This window comes from Canis lupus, chromosome 8, assembly GCF_048164855.1.
Source record: "Canis lupus baileyi chromosome 8, mCanLup2.hap1, whole genome shotgun sequence".
In the NCBI taxonomy this organism is placed as follows: Eukaryota; Metazoa; Chordata; class Mammalia; order Carnivora; family Canidae; genus Canis; species Canis lupus.
The window spans coordinates 7,935,139-7,953,808 of NC_132845.1; the positions used below are offsets into that span (position 1 = coordinate 7,935,139).

At 39.2% G+C, this 18,670-nt stretch overlaps 1 protein-coding gene and 1 long non-coding RNA gene across 3 annotated transcripts in view; both read right to left on the reverse strand.

The window, feature by feature from the left end:
* Positions 1-6,054: 6,054 nt before the first annotated feature.
* Positions 6,055-18,670, reverse strand: part of PIGK (phosphatidylinositol glycan anchor biosynthesis class K) — a 135,900-nt gene continuing 123,284 nt past the window's right edge. For both annotated transcript variants that reach the window (XM_072834116.1, XM_072834115.1), the window contains one exon: positions 6,055-6,409. In XM_072834116.1, the coding sequence (XP_072690217.1) occupies positions 6,293-6,409 (117 nt within the window). In that variant the 3' untranslated portion in view covers positions 6,055-6,292. The remainder of the gene's footprint in view (positions 6,410-18,670) is intronic.
* On the reverse strand, positions 7,725-16,805 carry LOC140637814 (uncharacterized). The gene is made up of 2 exons (XR_012034860.1): positions 14,105-16,805; positions 7,725-14,066 (listed from the first exon to the last, which is right to left on the reverse strand). It is a non-coding gene; the product is annotated as an uncharacterized lncRNA (long non-coding RNA).

Genomic DNA, 18,670 nt, shown 5'->3' on the forward strand with positions numbered 1-18,670 from the left:
GGAGTCAGTGACTCAATCACCAAGACCAAAGGAGTGGAGATGGGGGTGCAAATGGAGGTCAATTTGCAGGAAGTAAAGAAGGAAGGTAAGCTGGTTACCTTCCTTCGATGTCCCTTTCAGATTACAGAGCAAACTATTCCAATGACTGGAAAGTCTGAGTCAGCGAGACAGGACCGAAGAAAATCTATAGTTTTGAAAGAGCAGTAGTGGTGAACGGAGCGGGGAAGAAATAGAGAAATCTACTCATTTCACTTCCATCTTGGAGTCTTCTCTGTTCCCTCCCCTGGAAGTTAACAATATTAGTAACATAGGCCTATCTCAATTAGCAATAGAAGGCTTTTTCCTGAAACCCATATAGGGTAGCTCTTACATGGCACTTGTCATCTGCTGCTGTGCCGTTACTTCATTTCTTCCTGTGAGTCTTTCAAGAATTAACTTGTAACTCTTAAGATGAGAACTCTGTTTTTCCGTATCCCTCAAAGCATCGGCCAGAGTGGGTAACATTAACAGTGTTTCAGCAACAATCCCTGTACAACAAACCATATTAAACTTAATGGGATAAAGTAATTTTTCCCCAAATTATTTACCTCACAGTTCTGGTGATCAACGTGGTGATTCTCACTTGGGGGTCAGTGTCTCCAGGAGTTGCAGTCAGGAAATACCTGCAGGCTCTCTCCCTCATGCCTCTGGAGCTTGCTGTGGGCCACTTGCTGTGACCTACCAGGGGCTGTTGGCCAGAAAACACATACGTGGCTTCTCCATGTGGCCTGGCCTTCCTCAGGGGATGGTGGCCGGGTTCCAACAGTGAGCGAGAGTCCTGAGAAAAATAGGCAGTTGCTAGATCACCTTTCACGATCTAGCTTGGTAAGTCACACAGTACTGTTCTGTCAAACTATTTATTCGAATTAAGTCACTAAGGCCAGCCCACATTCAGGGGGAGGGCCATCTGGACCACTTGATGAGAATTGTGCCAAAGGATTTGCAGGTACTACATACAGTAAGTGCTAATTATTATTTTTTCTTTAATTTTTATTTATTTATGATAGTCACACACAGAGAGAGAGAGAGAGAGAGAGGCAGAGACACAGGCAGAGGGAGAAGCAGGCTCCATGCACCGGGAGCCTGATGTGGGATTCGATCCCGGGTCTCCGGGATCGCGCCCTGGGCCAAAGGCAGGCGCCAAACCGCTGCGCCACCCAGGGATCCCAGTAAGTGCTAATTAGATGCCTGTTTAACCATTAAACATTTTGCAAAGGGCTCAGAAGAAAAAAACAGAGAATGAGAGTGGTGCAGCCTTAAAAGGTCTGACTAGAATTCAATAATAATGCTGAGAAGCCAATTAACCTGTAAAATATGCTACCTATGGCTGTTTGTTTTACAAGAACTTGCTTTTACAGTCTCCTTGTAGGATAAACTCGGGTTGTTTAGTCTACGAAGATGAAGTAGATCAGTGCTTCTACTTTCATGTGCTTGAGAATTTCCTCAGGGATTTTGTTAAAATGCAGATTCTGGTTCCGTGGGTCTAAGGGGTGGGGCCTGACGTTCTGCAATTCTACGCAAGCTCCCGGGTGCTATGAGAGCTCCGCGGACCATACGGGATCAGCAAGCTAGAAGGAGGGAGTAAGGGTGACTGCGCGGCTCCTGCGCTCCGCGGTCCCTCCCTTCCCTGGGAGAGGCCCTAACAGCCAGGGGTATGCTCACAGGACCCTGACCTCCTGGCCAAGTGGATCCTTGACTCTGGCAAGGTTAGCCTGCTCTTCTGCAAGACTTTTAGAATAGAAATAAAGGAAGACAGTAATACTCCTCTCTCCTTGTGGTGAAGTACAGGACACAGGCTCCGGTGTTACTAGCCATGTGAGAAAGCCGGGCTCCAGGAGAAATGCAGAGATGATCCGGGCGCCAATCCAGTCCCCGGTGAGGCTCAGGCCAGACCCCCTTCTAAATTATGTGAGATATTCTACTGTTCCCCCTGTTAAATTCCCTTCTCAGTCTAAATTTGTTCCAGTTGGGTTCCTATCACTTGAAACTTACAAAGTCCTAACTAACATGGGGGGGGGGGGGTCGGGGGGCAGGTGTCTCCTGGGAATGCAGTACCTGCTGTGATGGAGGAACAATGGAAAACTTCAGACTGGATTAGTATCCAGACATCTGGGGCCTGGGCTGAGGAGAGCCTGTCCATTAACTCACGCTAAAGGTGTGTTTCTAACAAAATGGACAGACCACAGAGGGAGTTAAACACATTAAAAAACTAAGTCTTGGGGAAGAGAAGGGAACCGGAGAGTCTAGGAGCACCATGGCTGATGTTCTTTAGAGTGACCCCTGGGCCAGAGTGGAGGTCAAGACAGGAGCTAGATAGAGTCCTGCCCAGCAAAGAACAAAAGGGTGAAAATTTCCTGCGTTAGACACTGTATGATGTGCTTTACATTTATGACCTTATTCAATGACCCCTACGAAAGTGTCCTACATTGCTCCTGCCAGCTGTCCCTGAAATTCTAGCAGTTGGCAGCTGGCACTTCTAGCCAGAAAAGGTCAGATCTTGAGAACATGAGACACATCACATGAGCCTCACCCGGGAGACCCTATGACTGGGTATTCCGTGGGCAAATCTGGAAGTCCTCTGAAGTCTCTGAGGCTGCAAACAGCCTGGATGAAACAGTAAGCACCTTTTAATGACAGTTACCACTTTTCTATGTTTGAAGTACGTGGATTTTTCATAACCAGTGTCTTCTTGGTCTACACCTTCAACTGCATCAATCCCATCCATATCCAAGGGTCCACACAGTTAAAATAAACCAAATGTTTTATAGCACATTTCCAAAATATTTTTGCACTGACTGAGAGAAAACAACAACTGGGTACTGCCCAGGTGTACTGTCCGTGAATTGCAAGCCTTTCATATTTACATAGCAAGTGCAAGTGCAGATAGGGCAGGCAACAGGATGGCGATACTGGAGAACATTTCCTTTGGGGTACATGCCCCCGGGTACAAGATGTGACAAGGAGGTCATGAGGCTGATTTCATTAAGCCAAAATGGACGCTGATCTCATTATTTTATAGCCATACCTTGTGGTATGTTTATAAAATATTTCTTTCACAAGTTAAAACAGAAACTGCTACAGATGGTTTTAATTCTGGTAAAAATCAATGGAAAAAGTTCTATGTTAATGCAACATTTGTTGTAGAGATTTCCAGAAACACGCGAGTCAAAATTTCAAATTATGATTCCCACAGTAACTGTAACTCTGCTATACAACATACATAATGGAAGGAATGTTATCAACATATACCATAGTAGAAAATACTCAGTAAGCAGAAACAAGCTGAGTTATGCTTGTTGTGGGAATCATCATTTTCAACTAGCTGAGGATATATAAAAATTGAAACCATAAATGCATGCATTATTTTATGTATTTAATTCCAATTTTTCTTGATCCAACTTAATCAGCTTTGCATCCAAACTACATTTCCCTTTCATAAACTGCAAATGAATGTCTTTCATAATTTCAAAATCCACATCATTTGGTTTCTTTTTCTCCTGCGGGCTGCCTTTGCTGAACAGCCTCATTATATCCTGTCCCTCCCCGAAAAGGTCAGGCCATGTCTGCCAGGACCCATTTATCTATTTTCCTTGTCTCCCTGAAGGACACCCTGGCAAGGGGCGAAGAAGACCGAAGAGAACAAGACCCACAGTAAGTAGCTTACACAGGTGAGTGCGTGCACCAGGAAGAGGGATGGCGGCGTCGTTAACTTCTCCGTTGGCGGCTTCCTAGGCCAAAATAAGGAGAATAGCACCGCCATATATTTATAATTTCCAGAGTGTTTCGTCGTAACATTATCTCATCTGATCCTCACAACAACACTGAGAAAGACAAAAAAGAAAACCTCTTAACCATGTTCAGCTCTTTGTGACTCCAGAATATATTTAAGGATGCGCTTTTATGGTATAACTTAAAGTCTGGACTATTTAATTGCACTTACAATATTACCCACTTACCACATGCAGAGGATTTACTTATTATTGAAAGCAGAATATACTTTATGCAAAAAGATTATGGTTACGAGCTGAACATTTAGCATAGTTTAAGCTTTCTGCTTTAACTGTATTCTGAAAATTCAATAGTGGAACAGAAAGAGAAATAACTGCCCTTTGAAACCCTGCCTGGGCAAAATTAATCCTGTATATTACATCCAGTATTACTTTTCCCAGTTTGGTTTTAACTAAGAAGGGCACCTTCTGCAGCCTCTGAAGAGGAAGCCTTTTACTTTCCAGCAGTCTTTACCATCAGGGTACGTTTCATTACATTCAAGCTAAATTACTTTGGCTCAAGATCAATCATATTTCCTTCTGACGCTAAGTAGCTCCGCCCCACCACAGTGTCCCTGACCTTGTGGCAGTGTCTGCAGCGTGCTATGGTCAACCTTTTCTTGTCTCTTAGTGCTGCTATGACCTGGCTAGTCGGGAGTAAGTTTGCTTTTCCCTCTTTCTGTGTACAAAAGAATCCCTCTCCATTTTTCAGATAAAATACCTGAATTTCTCTAGCACACCAATAAGATCAATTAAAATGAAGATTCATAGCTGCCAAAAAGCCTTAACATCATTTGTTCTAACCTAAGAGACAGCAGTTAATCCTTTGCCTGTGAAAAGCATGACCATTTTGCATGTAATTAAAGAGTAATATTTTAAGTGTTAAAAGGCAAACAAGTCCTCAGGAATACTAATTTTAGGAGGTTTTATTGTGGAGGAAGAGTTGTCTTCTTAATGTTGCCTATGATTATAAATGAGATCTTTGTAATGAATAAAGATTTATTAACACATAAGTTCTGGAACAAAACCAGATAAGATATAAAAAGGTATCCTGTGGGACACACTTAACTTGCATCTTTTTCCCCCTTGTGTGCAAAAAAAAAAAAAAAAAAAATACCTGGGGCTGATGGCAAAACACAATCTCAATACTATTTCCAGTTATGAGAAAGACAGGAACATGGCTGATAAGATAAAAACATCAGTGATGAAGATAGAAGCTCTTGCACCGTCTCATAGACCAGAAGGGTCTTTTCTGCCTTATGTGGTGCATCAGTCAAACATGAAGGCAGGAGCATAAGCGTGTAATTTCCATACAGTCCATCCACTCTACGGATTATCTCAGAAAGACAGATCCAGCCAGTATATAAACCAACCAGGTTTACCCTAAACAGAATGAAACAATATTTTTCTTTTTCTTTTTCTTTTTTTTTTTAAGATTCTATTTATTTATTCACAAGAGACACAGAGGCAGACACAGGCAGAGGGAGAAGCAGGCTCCATGCAGGGAGCCCAACATGGGACTCGATCCTGTGTCTCCAGGATCCGGCCCCAGGCTGAGGGTGGCGCTAAACTGCTGAGCCACCTGGGCTGCCGTGAAACTATCTTTTTCGATATGGAAACTGAAGAGGACATAATCAATTCTTAATGATCACAGAATGCTTAGAAATGAAAAATGAGAGTTTGTTTCTCTTGAGCAGTCAGTAACATGAAATTTTCAAAGGCCTTACATTTTCCAGATAAACTGACAGCAGGTAAGGTCCCAAAGACTATCAATACTGTAAGTTAAGGAACCAATTCTTTCATATTTACTTATGATTAAAGCTGCATAATTTCATGAATGGCTGATGGTAAAATATTAACACATTAAAGATCAAACCAAAGGAAGACTGAGAACAAGGTAAGTAGGTCCAACAACAGAAGTGTATTAAATAACTTACTGTACATTCATAAAATGGATACTGTGCAACCGTTCACAATGTGTTCTGAAAAATGTCCAAGGAGAGGGAAAGGGTTGATAACATATTGTAAAATGAAAAGCAAAGTTACAGAATGAAATATTCTATATGATCTCTATTTGGGGAAAAAATATAGAAAAAAAGACTAGGAGAACACACACAAAAACACTGAAAGAAGTTACCTCGGCTAGTGAGCATTTAATGTGTTCACGTTTTTTTTCTTTTCTGAATGGAAAGAAGTTAAGATGGGGGGAAATTTTTATTTTCAAAAATAGCCATTAAATATACACTGATCTTTGTCCCATCTTTTTAATAACACACACAACAAAAAACAAGTATAATCAGTGCCACTTAGCATTTGCATTAACAATTATTTTTCTTTAAGTTATAAAATCAATAGTTCACTCAAATTTGGTTTCCTATACTTTGTGCCCAATTCAACAAGAACAATGTATTTTTTTAAAAAGTATAATGACATTAAATTTTATCCAAGGTGGTAGTCTTCCATGTAGTCTTCTTCACACATCATGTCTAGAAAATGAACTTCATATGCTTGATTCCGTACGTTTTGAAGAAAACCATTATAATGAGTGCCCACAATCCCAGAATAAAACCCCCAGGAGGATGCCAGTCTTTCAGTTTTGGTTTCTGCAAAACAAAGAGGACATGGTAAAGTGAACAATGGATCAGATACTGATGGAACACAGAAATTTCAGTCTATATTTGACGGGGAAGTAATTTAGCCAAATTAAATGTATTAGGATAGCAACAATGACAAAAAAACTTCTAACTGGGTAAATATTTCAATGTGGTTCTTACAAAAATCAGTTTCAGATGCCGTTATGTTCCTTCAAAGAGGCTTCCCTGCCTATCTAGCCAACCGATCGCTCTCTTCACCCGAGTGATTCAGTAGCCTAACAATCCTTCTTGCTTTGAATTTATATATTCATTAGTTTGTTGGTTTTGTCTGTCTCTCCTATTAGACTGTAGCTCCATGAGGGTCGGAGGACCCCCTCCTAGCACCCACCTGCCACAGTGCCTGGCACACAAGAGACAAATATATATATGATGAAGTCAGTGGGAAAACAAATGCCCTCAATTCCATTTGTTCTAATATTCAACAAATAATTGCTTGGGCACCCATACCTTTGGTCATATTAAGCCCTTGAGACAGTATGTTCCTTACTCCATTCTCCCTATTTAAAACTCACAAATTGAAATGCCAACTCCTCCAGAATTTCTGACCTGATATATTCTTTTCTTTGAATGTATAGCTCCTTCTACTCTTACATCTCTCTAGTAATATAATTATCTATGTCATTTATCTCCCTGCAAGCTTCCAGGGGGCAAAGTCTGGCTGAGTCCATTTTACATCCCCTTGTCTACTCCCTACCTCTCAACACCCAGCCAAGTGTCTTGTATATTTCTTTGTCCAGCGAGGAAAGACAGACCAGTCCTCTCCATTTAGTTGTCATTGCAACAGCTACATTATGTCCCTGAAATTGGAGGCCGAGGACTATCATCTTTTTAAGAGTTGGACTCATAAAAACTCATAAACTGCTGGCCAATATTGTAAGGTTAGTTATGATATGAGAATCATATTTTTTTTAAAGATTCATTTATTGAGAGAGAGAAAGAGTGGGGGTGGGGTGGGGGGGACAGAGAGAGAGAGAGAGAGAAACCCAAACAGACTGAGGAGAGTACAGAGCCCTACATGGAGCTCCATCCCACAACCCCAAGATCATGACCCAAGCTGAACACATGAGTTGGTGGCTTCACTGACTGTGCCACCCAGGCACCCCTAGAATCATACTTTGGAGTAGAATAAAGTGAAGAGGAACTGTAATCTGAAATTTGCTTTAGTCACATGTAAACTAGCCAAGAAAGGTTCATAAATCTCTTAAAGGGATCTGTATCTTATACTTTGGATTTCCATACATAACCAGGATACCTAATGTTCTTCTTTTTCTTTTTTAAGATTTTATTTATTTATTCATGAGAGACACACAGAGAGAGGCAGAGACACAAGCAGAGGGAGAAGCAGGCTCCCTGCAGGGAGCCCGATGTGGGACTTGATCCCAGGACCCCAGGGATCACACGCGGAGATGAGCCACCAAGGCTTCCCCCTGATCTTAATCCTAAACTCATCACATTACAAAGGGAAAGGAGACAGGCAGGGAGGAAGCAAGGCAGGCAGGCAAGCTTAAATATTAAACAAATCAAGTCAAATCAACCAGAGTTCATCAGTAAGGGCCATGCTAGTAATACCCTCTCACATTTCTGTAGTTACTTAATGTTTATTATCTATGCTGTAAAATATCTGATGGTTGCCGAATGTACACAACATTATAAACCCACTAAAAGAATTCAAAAGCATATTTTGATACAATGGAATTCAATTTTTCTTTTAATTTTATAAATGGAGACGTTACCTATGGAAATGCCTGGTTTTCAATTAGGTGATCCTTCTGCAACTTCTTCCTTCTCTTCTGAAGTTCTCCTCTCTTAGCTTCAGTGATACTCTCCCCAGGTTTTTCCTCCACTTCTCTATTCCTTTTCAGTCTTCTTTGCTCCTTACATGCTAGTGTTGTCTAGAGCTCTGCCCTCAGACATGGACTCTCTCCCTTTATATAATCTCTCTGGGTGACACCTGTAACCTGGTTTTGACCTCTGTCAGCCGGCTTAGGATTCCCAAATCTTTATCACTAACATGGAACTCTATACTAATCCCTAGGGTTATGTACAATTAACAGACATCTCTATTGGATATTCTAAAGGATCACAAACTTTACTAGAGCCAAGAGCAAATTCATTCCTGAGTCCTCCACCTGATTCTGTTCTTTCTTTTCTGTTTTCCATCTCTCCATCCACATGAGGGCCATCTTCATGTTGCCCAAGTGATAAAGATGGAAGTCATTCTTAGCTCCTTCATCTCTCAGACCTTCCCAATTCCATGGGTTACTAATTCTTACAGGTTTTTCTCCCCCATCATGCCTGTCCTTTCTAAGTTTTCTCCTGCCTTTGCCACTACCCTAGTTCCAGCTCTTATCATTTCTTGTCAGGATTACTGAAATAGTGTCCTAACTAGTTTCTCTTCTTCCAAGATGCCCTCTCTTTTCCATCTGTCAATCATATTGCTGCTAGACATATTTCCCTAAAATACAAATATATATTTGTATAATGTGTGTATATATATGTATATAAGCCTCATATGTATGATTGTAGGTATTGTTGGGTTTTAAGCACACATTACTTTTGTAATTTAAAAAACTAAATAAATAATTAAAAAATGAGGGCTCGGTGTGGTATGGTTCAAAGAGCATGGGACTTAGAATCAGCTGCTTTGGCTCCCATGTTTAGTTTTAACACTTAAAGCCCATGTTACCTGTCAAGCCACCTTGCCAGGCTGAATTTCTCAATCTATAAAATGGGCATAGTAACATAAACCTCCTCGGAATGAAATGAAGGCACAACTCTAGCAATGATGTATTTGTTAAAAAAGTAGTCTATAAACTACCTGTTCCTACCTAGAGAAGTGATGATATGAAATGCAAAGTACTTTTTAGGTAACTTTCTTTTGTGTTTGTTAGTTATAAGGAACAATGTTTTAAACAATCCGAGTTTTGTTATTTTAATTTGTATACATCTCAATTCAAAATTAACTTGTCAACCTAACAGGAAAGAAGTCCACCTTACCATTTTCATCTGGATGATAAAAATTGGAGTTTTAATTAACTACATAATATAGACACAACTGACGATACTGTTTACAGTGGTTACATGCCACTCTCACTCTAAGTCTATTCTCACCTCCTTCCAGAAATCTCCTCAAACACCAATTCTTCCTCACGTTATCTTTTTTTTTTTTGAGACCACCTCATCCTTTGTTATGAGGCCTATTTACCCCCCCCCTTTTTTTTAATTTTTAATTTTATTTATTTATTCATGAGAGACAGAGAGAGAGAGAGGCAGAGACACAGGCAGGGGGAGAAGCAGGCTCCATGCAGGGAGCCCAATGTGGGACTCAATCCTGGGTCTCCAGGATCACGCCCTGGGCTGAAGGCAGATGCTCAACCGCTGAGCCACCAAGGCGTCCCACCCTCATATTACCTTCTATTCAAAACTCTACAATGGCTGTGATCATATGTGAAATGATGATGATGACGCAGTTGTTTCCCTCTAGTATCTTACAAGATGGTAAGTCCGGTGGCATTTCAGATGGCAGAGCTTTTGGAAGTCTCAATGTTCTTTGTGAAACACTATAAAAAATCTTAGTTTAATTCCAGTACAAAATCTAGATTAATATAAAGCATAGTTCTATTAAAGATAGGTAAGGTAAATATCACAAGCATGTGACAATGAAAGGCAAGTGGCTGAACTATCCATGATTGACTACTGTTTGTTTTTTGTCATGTTTATTTTCTATTAGTCAAACAATTTGTAATCCATACCAAAGGGTTGAAAAAGCAAAATCAAAAATTACTTTTCCATAAACAGGGAAAAGATTATCATTATTATTAGTGAAAGCACACCTTTATACAATAGTTTGCGGATGTTCCTTGGAAATTCAGTTTAAGAATACTGACCTTATCAAGGAGATTCACATTTTCCCCAATAACCAGGAGTCTCTGGTTTATATGGTATTTAAACACACACACACACAGAGGTTAATTTTTAAAATTTTAAATAAATGTTGTCAAAATCTGGCCTTAAAAAACAGGCTATAATATATAATACAGATCATTGTTCCATAAACCAATTTAATGAATTTCAGTGCTAAAAGATTTAAAGTGAAAAATAAAATAAAATAAAATAAAAGATTTCAAGTGATGTGAACTTTCAGAGTTTAAAAATATTGTAACTTTCAGGTAGTACTTAAACTAGCTCATGCTTTAAAAAAAAAAGGTGAACATAATTTAAGCTCTCTGATTCATTAGAGATTACTGAAATAATAATCAAGTAGTTAATAGCAATCTTAGTTCTGCAGCTCTAGAAACTCTAGTCACTTTCCAATGAGATGGATTCCTTGAGACCACAGTTGTATCATTAGATCTTAAACTTAGAACAGTTGTCAGAAAGAAGATAACTTTGGGATCTCTGGGTGGCTTAGCAGTTGAGCACCTGCCTTTGGCCCAGGGTGTGTTCCTAGAGTTCCGGAATCAAGTCCCAAGTCAGGGTCCCTGCATGGAGCCCGCTTCTCCCTTTGCCTATGTCTCTGCCTCTCTTACTCTGTGTCTCTCATGAATGAATGAATAAATAAAATCTTTAAAAAAAAGAAGAAAGAAAGAAGGTAACTACAGCTTCTTTGGAAGTCACTATTATTTCTTCTAAGATTGGTCCTGGCAGCTATTTTAATCTATTATTCCAAAGACTGACTCAGAGAATTCTGGAGGCACTGCTTCCTGGTCTTTCAATGAGATGTGTCCCATATTTAGACTATTGATGCCCAGGAAAGGACCAGTGAGAAGAGCAAAGTGCTAGAGCTTTGAATGTAATAATGGAGGACTAAGAAATGTATGTAAGGGATCCCTGGGTGGCGCAGTGGTTTGGCGCCTGCCTTTGGCCCAGGGCGCGATCCTGGAGACCCGGGATCGAATCCCACGTCGGGCTCCCGGTGCGTGGAGCCTGCTTCTCCCTCTGCCTATGTCTCTGCCTCTCTCTCTCTCTCTGTGACTATCATAAAAAAAAAAAAAAAAAAAAAAAAAAAGAAATGTATGTAATCACTCCAAAATTATAATGGAATTTTGTATTTACTTACATTATAACACTGTACAGGCTAACAAAAGCAGCAAATCTCAGCTTTCAAAATGGCTATTTGCAGTTGCCATATTTTACTGTATATTCATTACATATTTCTGATTAACAAAGAATGGCAAATGAATTATTAATTAAATACAACTTGGACTCTTAGCTTAACATGCCATTTACGTAGAATCATCCACTGCAGCCTTGCCCATCTTTTCAGGAAAATACATATAAAGGCACGGAAAGACAAGAGTACATCTTACTAAAATGAATTTAACCTCTGGATGAGAAACCTCAGATAATTTACTATCTGAAAGTCCCAGAAATCAGGTTTATGAACAAATTAACAGTGGGCAAGTTTTCTGATTAGTCCACACAATGCAAAGGATTGCCCTGCTCTGTGAAACACAATAATTCTATCAACTGAGAAAAGGACTTTAGCTCTCTTCCTTTTTCTGCCTGCTGTTAAAGAGAAATAGGATTTACAAGAGTAGAAGGGTAGCTTTATGAGGTAGCCCAAGTAGTGTAACTCATTCCTATCCCCTCAATGGCAAATTGAGGCAAATCCCCTCTTTGTCCATTTAAACACAATTCCCAGTAAAGAAAAAGTCAGAAGGTAGAGAGGCACTGACCATGGTTTACTGCATCTAAGAAGTTTCAATATCTACCTGAAAAGCTCTGAAGAGAAGGGAAAATACAGGAAAAACCCTTTTAGTAGTGCATTTTAAGAAATAGGTTTTTCCATATACTTTATCCTTTTAAAATGCCCCCAAACCAGGCATAGGTAGCACAGGAGCAGATGATCCTGGTTTAGTTTAGCAAAACCACATTTGATGACTGCCTGCCAATCATGGGAAATGTCTAACAAAATTATTTTTCAGATGCAGATCTAAGAAGGCATTCAAACCTAAGTAGATCGTGAGAAGCATCCTCACAGTCTGTTGGCACATACCAATAGCGTTCTAAGAAAAAGGAAAAAACACGATGAGGTCTATGCGTAAAAACACTCCCACACATGAGAAAGAAATATCCTGAAGACGCAGAGAACATATCTTGGAATAAGATTTAATAAGGAACCAAAAGATAATTTTAGAAAAAATTTTATTTGGCATTGACTTAAATAAAGATGCATAAGAAATCAAAAATTAAAGAATGGTACAAAGTGAAAAATTATACAAGGACAACAGGTTGAGATAAAAAGGGAGCAAAATTAAAATCTTACGTTGATGAGGAAAATAGTGTCCTAAGCATATCTTTGAGTCCTTCACTCACCTAATTGTGGCAGATTGGTGACAAAAAAAAGGGCACAATTCTCCCAACTTCCCTTGTATCCATGTCCTTTGTAAATGTGCCATTACAGCAACTCTCACCAAAAAAAAAAAAAAAAAAAAAAAAAATGGATTTTATATTCTTGCTCCTTGAATCAGCTGGCCTTGTGACATCTTTTGGTCAACAAAATCCAACACAAGCAACAGTGTCCTAATTCCAAGGCTAGCCTCAAGAGGCTTTGCTTGCTTCTGCTTTCTCAGACCTCTGCTATCACCATGAGAAAAAATCTAGGCAAGGCTTCTGGAGGAAAAGACACCATGTGGAGAAGAACTCAGGTCCCCCAGATGACAAGAGCCAACTCCCAGAAGCAGACCCATCTAACCAACCCAGGACTATCAGACTCATGAGGGAACTCAGCCAAAAAACAGAACTGCCCAGCTAAATTCGACCTAAACTGTCAACCTGCAGAATTATGAGCTAAGGTAAATGGTTGTTATTGTAAGCCACTAAGTTTTATTTTTTTTTAATTTTTTATTTATTTATTTATGATAGTCACAGAGAGAGAGACAGAGAGAGAGAGAGGCAGAGACACAGGCAGAGGGAGAAGCAGGCTCCATGCAGGGAGCCCGACGTGGGATTCGATCCCGGGTCTCCGGGATCGCGCCCTGGGCCAAAGGCAGGCGCCAAACCGCTGCGCCACCCAGGGATCCCGCCACTAAGTTTTAAAGTGGTTTATTATGCATCAAAACTTATGGGATATATCCACTGAGGTGATAATTAATGTGGAAGGAAATACCTTGATCCTTTATTATCATAAGAAAATAAAGTTCCCATCTGCATACTGTGGCTTCAGATTTCTGCAAAAACGGTATAAATAAGAACAGCATAAGGGCAACTAATCAACCTCTTGTCCACCATGAACTTTGTTGAGGTGGGGGAGGTCTGTCAAGATAATCTCTTCTGACTGAGAAATCCAGGCCCATTAACTCATCTAACTTTCACAAAGGACTTCAACCAGCGTCTGTCACACCTGAACAGTTCTCTAGAGCCAGACTCCTCTGAGGAAGCCATCCAGGAAAAATACCTGCTACATGTCTTCTAAAGGCAAATTTCATGAATGTCCTTTGCACACCCTTCCCATTAAAGGAACTATATTGATGCTCTTTCAGCTCTCTCTTATGGTCTTCCTGGAGAGAGACTGACTTCACTTGCCACTGATGAGGGTACAGGGCTAGCTGAGGACAAAGCTACCCCCACCCAAGGTCGGATATCTGTGACATTCTTCAGAAACCTTCAGTTGAAAAAAAAAAAAAAAAAAAAAAAAGAAACCTTCAGTTGTCTTAATGTTACTGTCTTGCTAGAGGGAAAACCAATTTTTAACTTGACAATGGGCAAGGCCTCCAAGGATCTTGTAGGTCCTCCTCAGCACACGAAAATCCTTTTGGAATCTCCCTTTTGCTTACCTCCCCCAACTCCTGGTTATATAATCAGCCACTCCTCACAGGCCCGGGGCAGCCGCTCGTCCTGCCCATGGGTCCTGTCCTGGTGCTTCAATAAAACAACCATTTAATACCAAAGACATCTCAAGAATTCTTTCTTGGTTGTCGGCACCGGACCTCACCTATATCCCAAAACTTCATCACCACCATGCCAGGAATTGCTCCAGGAAATGAAGTAGGGGAAGCCAGAGACTGATTTACCAAGCTTCCTCCTCCCACCTGCAACCTAGATGGGAAGTCTAGTTCCTTTACTTTCGAAGTTAGTAATTAATGTTACCCAAATGTGGCCCCTCTGCTGGGAAAATAAACTTCACCCAGGATTTTCATGCAACTTACTCATGGCAAATTTGCAAAGCAATTAGTGTAATATAGGATATTTAAAGATGCTTTATTTTTTAATTCTAATTTGTTAAATATAAAAGTGACCACAGTTTTTCCTTAACTATGATTTTAGTTTCCCTGTGACAAGAATATCCACAGTTAAGATTTTTACTTAATAATGCTCTGGAATTTTCAGCCAACCTAGACATAACTTCTAGTAAGGAAAAGTAAATTTTCATATGCAAATACTGTGATTAGATATCAACAAACTCTACAAAATCAACTCAATAATTATGAAGAATAAAGAGCTCAGATTTGAGATAAATATGAAAAAAAATCTTTCAATGTTAGCAAAAATGAGTCAAAAAGCAGAACAGAAAAAAAATTCCATTCATAACAGCAATAAAAAACAAAGTAATAGAAATAGCCATAGCATGAGATGTAAGGTAGACAATCCAAATAATGCTATAAAAACAAGTAAACAGTCCTGAATACAAAAAAGGATATGATAAAGCTAATCTATAATGTTGTTCTCATGCAAAATAGAAAGATCAATGCAACAGAATAGAAAGCAGGCAATCAAGCCCAGTAGCCAAGAATTTAGTACATGATAAAAGCTATCAAAGATCAGTGGGCAAGAAAACATTCTTACTGATGCTTTGGATTAACATTTGAAAAAAGTCAGTTTTGTTTCTAGCCCAACACTATAAACCAAAAATACCCTTTACATGGCTTAGAATTAGATGTAGAAATATTAGATGTAGAAAAAATTTTTTTAAATTTTCTTTGTGAAGTTGCACCTAGGGACACATCCTAATGGCAGCTATGTTAAAAGTACCAGTGGAAAGCAGTGGCAGAGAAAACTCATTGTGGGGAGCAGAACAGAGGAGTCTAAGAGCCAGCAACCTGACTCAGAAAGAACTTCTTAGGAGAGCTGGCCCTTGAGCAACGTGTTACAGTTGGGTTGGTGGAGAGCAAAGCGAAGTCATGGTGATGAGAAAAGTCGGGCATTGGGGAAAGGCAGAAGGAATGCAGTGGAAGATCCACAATGGTGGAGGTTTACATCTGTTCATTTGCTGCTGGTCCCCTAGGACAGTAGCAATTGGGAAATACTGTTGAAAGGATGGATGCCCTTTGGGCACAGCAAGTAAGCATCAAGGGCCAGAAAGATCCATTCTGTAAATGTTCAGTTGTGAGTTGGGATTTGAGACAAGAAGTTTCTACTAGCTTGAGTCAGTGCCCACCCACTGGTGGTGAATGGAGTAAAAGGAGTTAAAATGTAGGAGAATTTGCACTGTAAAGGGATTTATAAATCTAAAAGCAATAAATGAAAATTAAAAATGTGAAGAGATGTTTAAAAGAACCATTTGAAAGCTCCGTTTTGCAAAGTGTACAAAATCAAAAGGTGAATAAATGGGAAAATCGGACACAAAGGGGGATAAGTTTAGTACATGAAGATCTCTCAAAATCAATGACACAAAGATTTATCAATAAATGGAGCAGGAAAATGAAAATTTTCATAGAATAATTACAAATGGCTAATTAACACTGAAAAAATTTAATCTGCTTGATCATAAAAACAAATTAAAAACAATATGTTCACTATTTCTTCCTCTTTTAAAACTTTAACTAGTAAATGTTAATGAGGATGGTCAACTTTTCAGAAAAATAATCTATTAACATGTTTAGAGGTCTTCAAAATGTTCATATTTTTTCACTCATAGGAACTGTTATACTCTGAGCTAGGATCTGTATTAAGAAATGCTGACAGGGACACCTGGGTGGCTCAGCGGTTGAGCATCTGCCTTTGGCTCAGGGTGTTATCCCAGGTCCTGGGATTGAGTCCCACATCAGGCTCCCTGCATGGAGCCTGCTTCTCCCTCTGCCTGTGTCTCTGTCTCTGTGTCTCTCATGAATAAATTTTTGAAAAACTTAAAAAAAAAATGCTGATAAAAGGTTATGCACAAAGATTTTCTTCTCTGTTATTTACATAATAAAAAACAGAAAACAATCCATATTAAATAACAATGCAGGAAATATGGTACATCCACATAAATAATAATCAAAAAATGTTTTCAAACAATTTTAATGATTTGGAAACACACTTATAATAATAAGAAAGTAAAAGCAAAATTCAAATTAAGTATGAAGTATGATCTTCTATAACAATATTCAAAGTTGGGACGCCTGGGTGGCTCAGAGGTTGAGTGTCTGCCTTTGGATCAGGGTGTGATCTGGAATTCGGTCCTGGGATCGAATCCCACATTGGGCTTCTTGCATGGAGCCTGCTTCTCCCTCTGCCTATGTCTCTGCCTCTCTGTCTCTCATGAATAAATAAATAAAATATTTTAAAAACTCCACATATTCAAAGAAAAGGACCATATTAAGATCTTAATAGTGTTTCTTTGGAGAAACTGGAATTAGGTAGTTTTAATGTCTTCTCTAAACTTACCCATACTTTTGAAAATACATTTTCTACAATGGATATGTATTTTTTAAAATTATTTTGTGTGTGGGGGGGGGCGGAAGAGGAACATATAGGAAAAACTTCTATTAAAAGAATCCACTTAGAAGAATCTTCATATATTCATCTTTTCCAAATTAGAAGATGCACTACAATAATACTGTTTAGTACTTGATATCCTACTTTAAGGAAAAATAACATGAATAGCATGACAGCAACATAATAAAGTGCTTTTCCAGGACTATTTAATGATACTTCTGGAGTGTAACAAGATTGCTATTTTTAAAACAACTATAGGTAATATTTTAGACATTCTACAATGATTTTCCTTGCAATCAAATGACAGATTGGTATAATTATTGCATTTGGTAGTACAGCTGCATTTGAGGTAGGTTCATATTAAAGTATAGCTTATAATTTCACTTGTGTCCATATTAGAACTTCTCATAAAATGACTGATTTTATGTAGTTAAAGTAGTCTACTGACTGCTATTAAGTACATTCTTATTTTTTTTAGCCTTTCACAGTAACAGCTACAATACAAAGGTGAAAAGCACACATAAAACACTGCAAACGTGTCATGAGCAAACACTTAAGAGCTTAAGGGCTACCTATTATTGAAATGCCTAATATTTCAAATTAAAAAGATAGGTAGCTAAGCAACACTGCACTGCCAATTGTGCACAATATTCAGTCTCCCCTTTCATGTTGCTAGGAGAACATTACCGTAGAATTGCAAAATAGTTCAGATCATAGATCTAAGCACTAAAATTATGTAAAAAGAGGAAACTGAGGATTTTCAAAATTGTACATGTTCACTGGGAAGCAAATAAAAAACTTCCAATGAGGTTTCAATGAGATTCTTTTCTTAAAATATAATGATCAATCAGTTCAGTTAAACTATATTTTAAATAAAGGGAAAAAAATACAGTACACTGAAGCTATAATTCTAATTATTTTAGAAAATAGCTGTTTTCAACTGTTTGATATGTGGTGGTTTATTAGTACTTCCAGTCCATCTGTATCTCTATAATTTGTACTCTTCAAATTATATTAATAGTATAAATCAAACTCTGGTCAGCAGAATTCTAAGTCAGCCTCCAGATTCCCTCTCTCTAGTGTACACTCCCTGTCTAGCCCCTTCCCCTTGAGTGTGGACAGAACTTGTAAATCTGATGGGGTCTCTCTTCTGCGATTAGGTTGCATTACATAGAAAAGATGTAGGGATTCTGACGATATAATTGGGGTCCCTTATCATTTGACTTTCAGCTGATCAAAAATGAGATTATTCTGGGGGCGGGGGGGAGGCTTGACCTGATTAGGTAAGCCCTTTAAAAGAGACTCTTATATATCAGAGACAGAAGTCAAAGACAGAGATATATTAGAACCCACTGAGATGCTCCTGCGGCTCATGAAGAATCAAACAGCTGTGTTGTGAAGAGCAGGACAGGCAGGGAAAGCAAGCAGCCTCTGGGAGCTGAGGGCCTCAGTCAGCCCTACAACCACGGGAAACTGAATTCTGTCAATAACCAGTAAACTTGGAAGAGGGCCGTGAGCCTCAGATGCCACTGCCTTCCTAGTTGACACCTTCATCAAAGATGTCGGACCTCT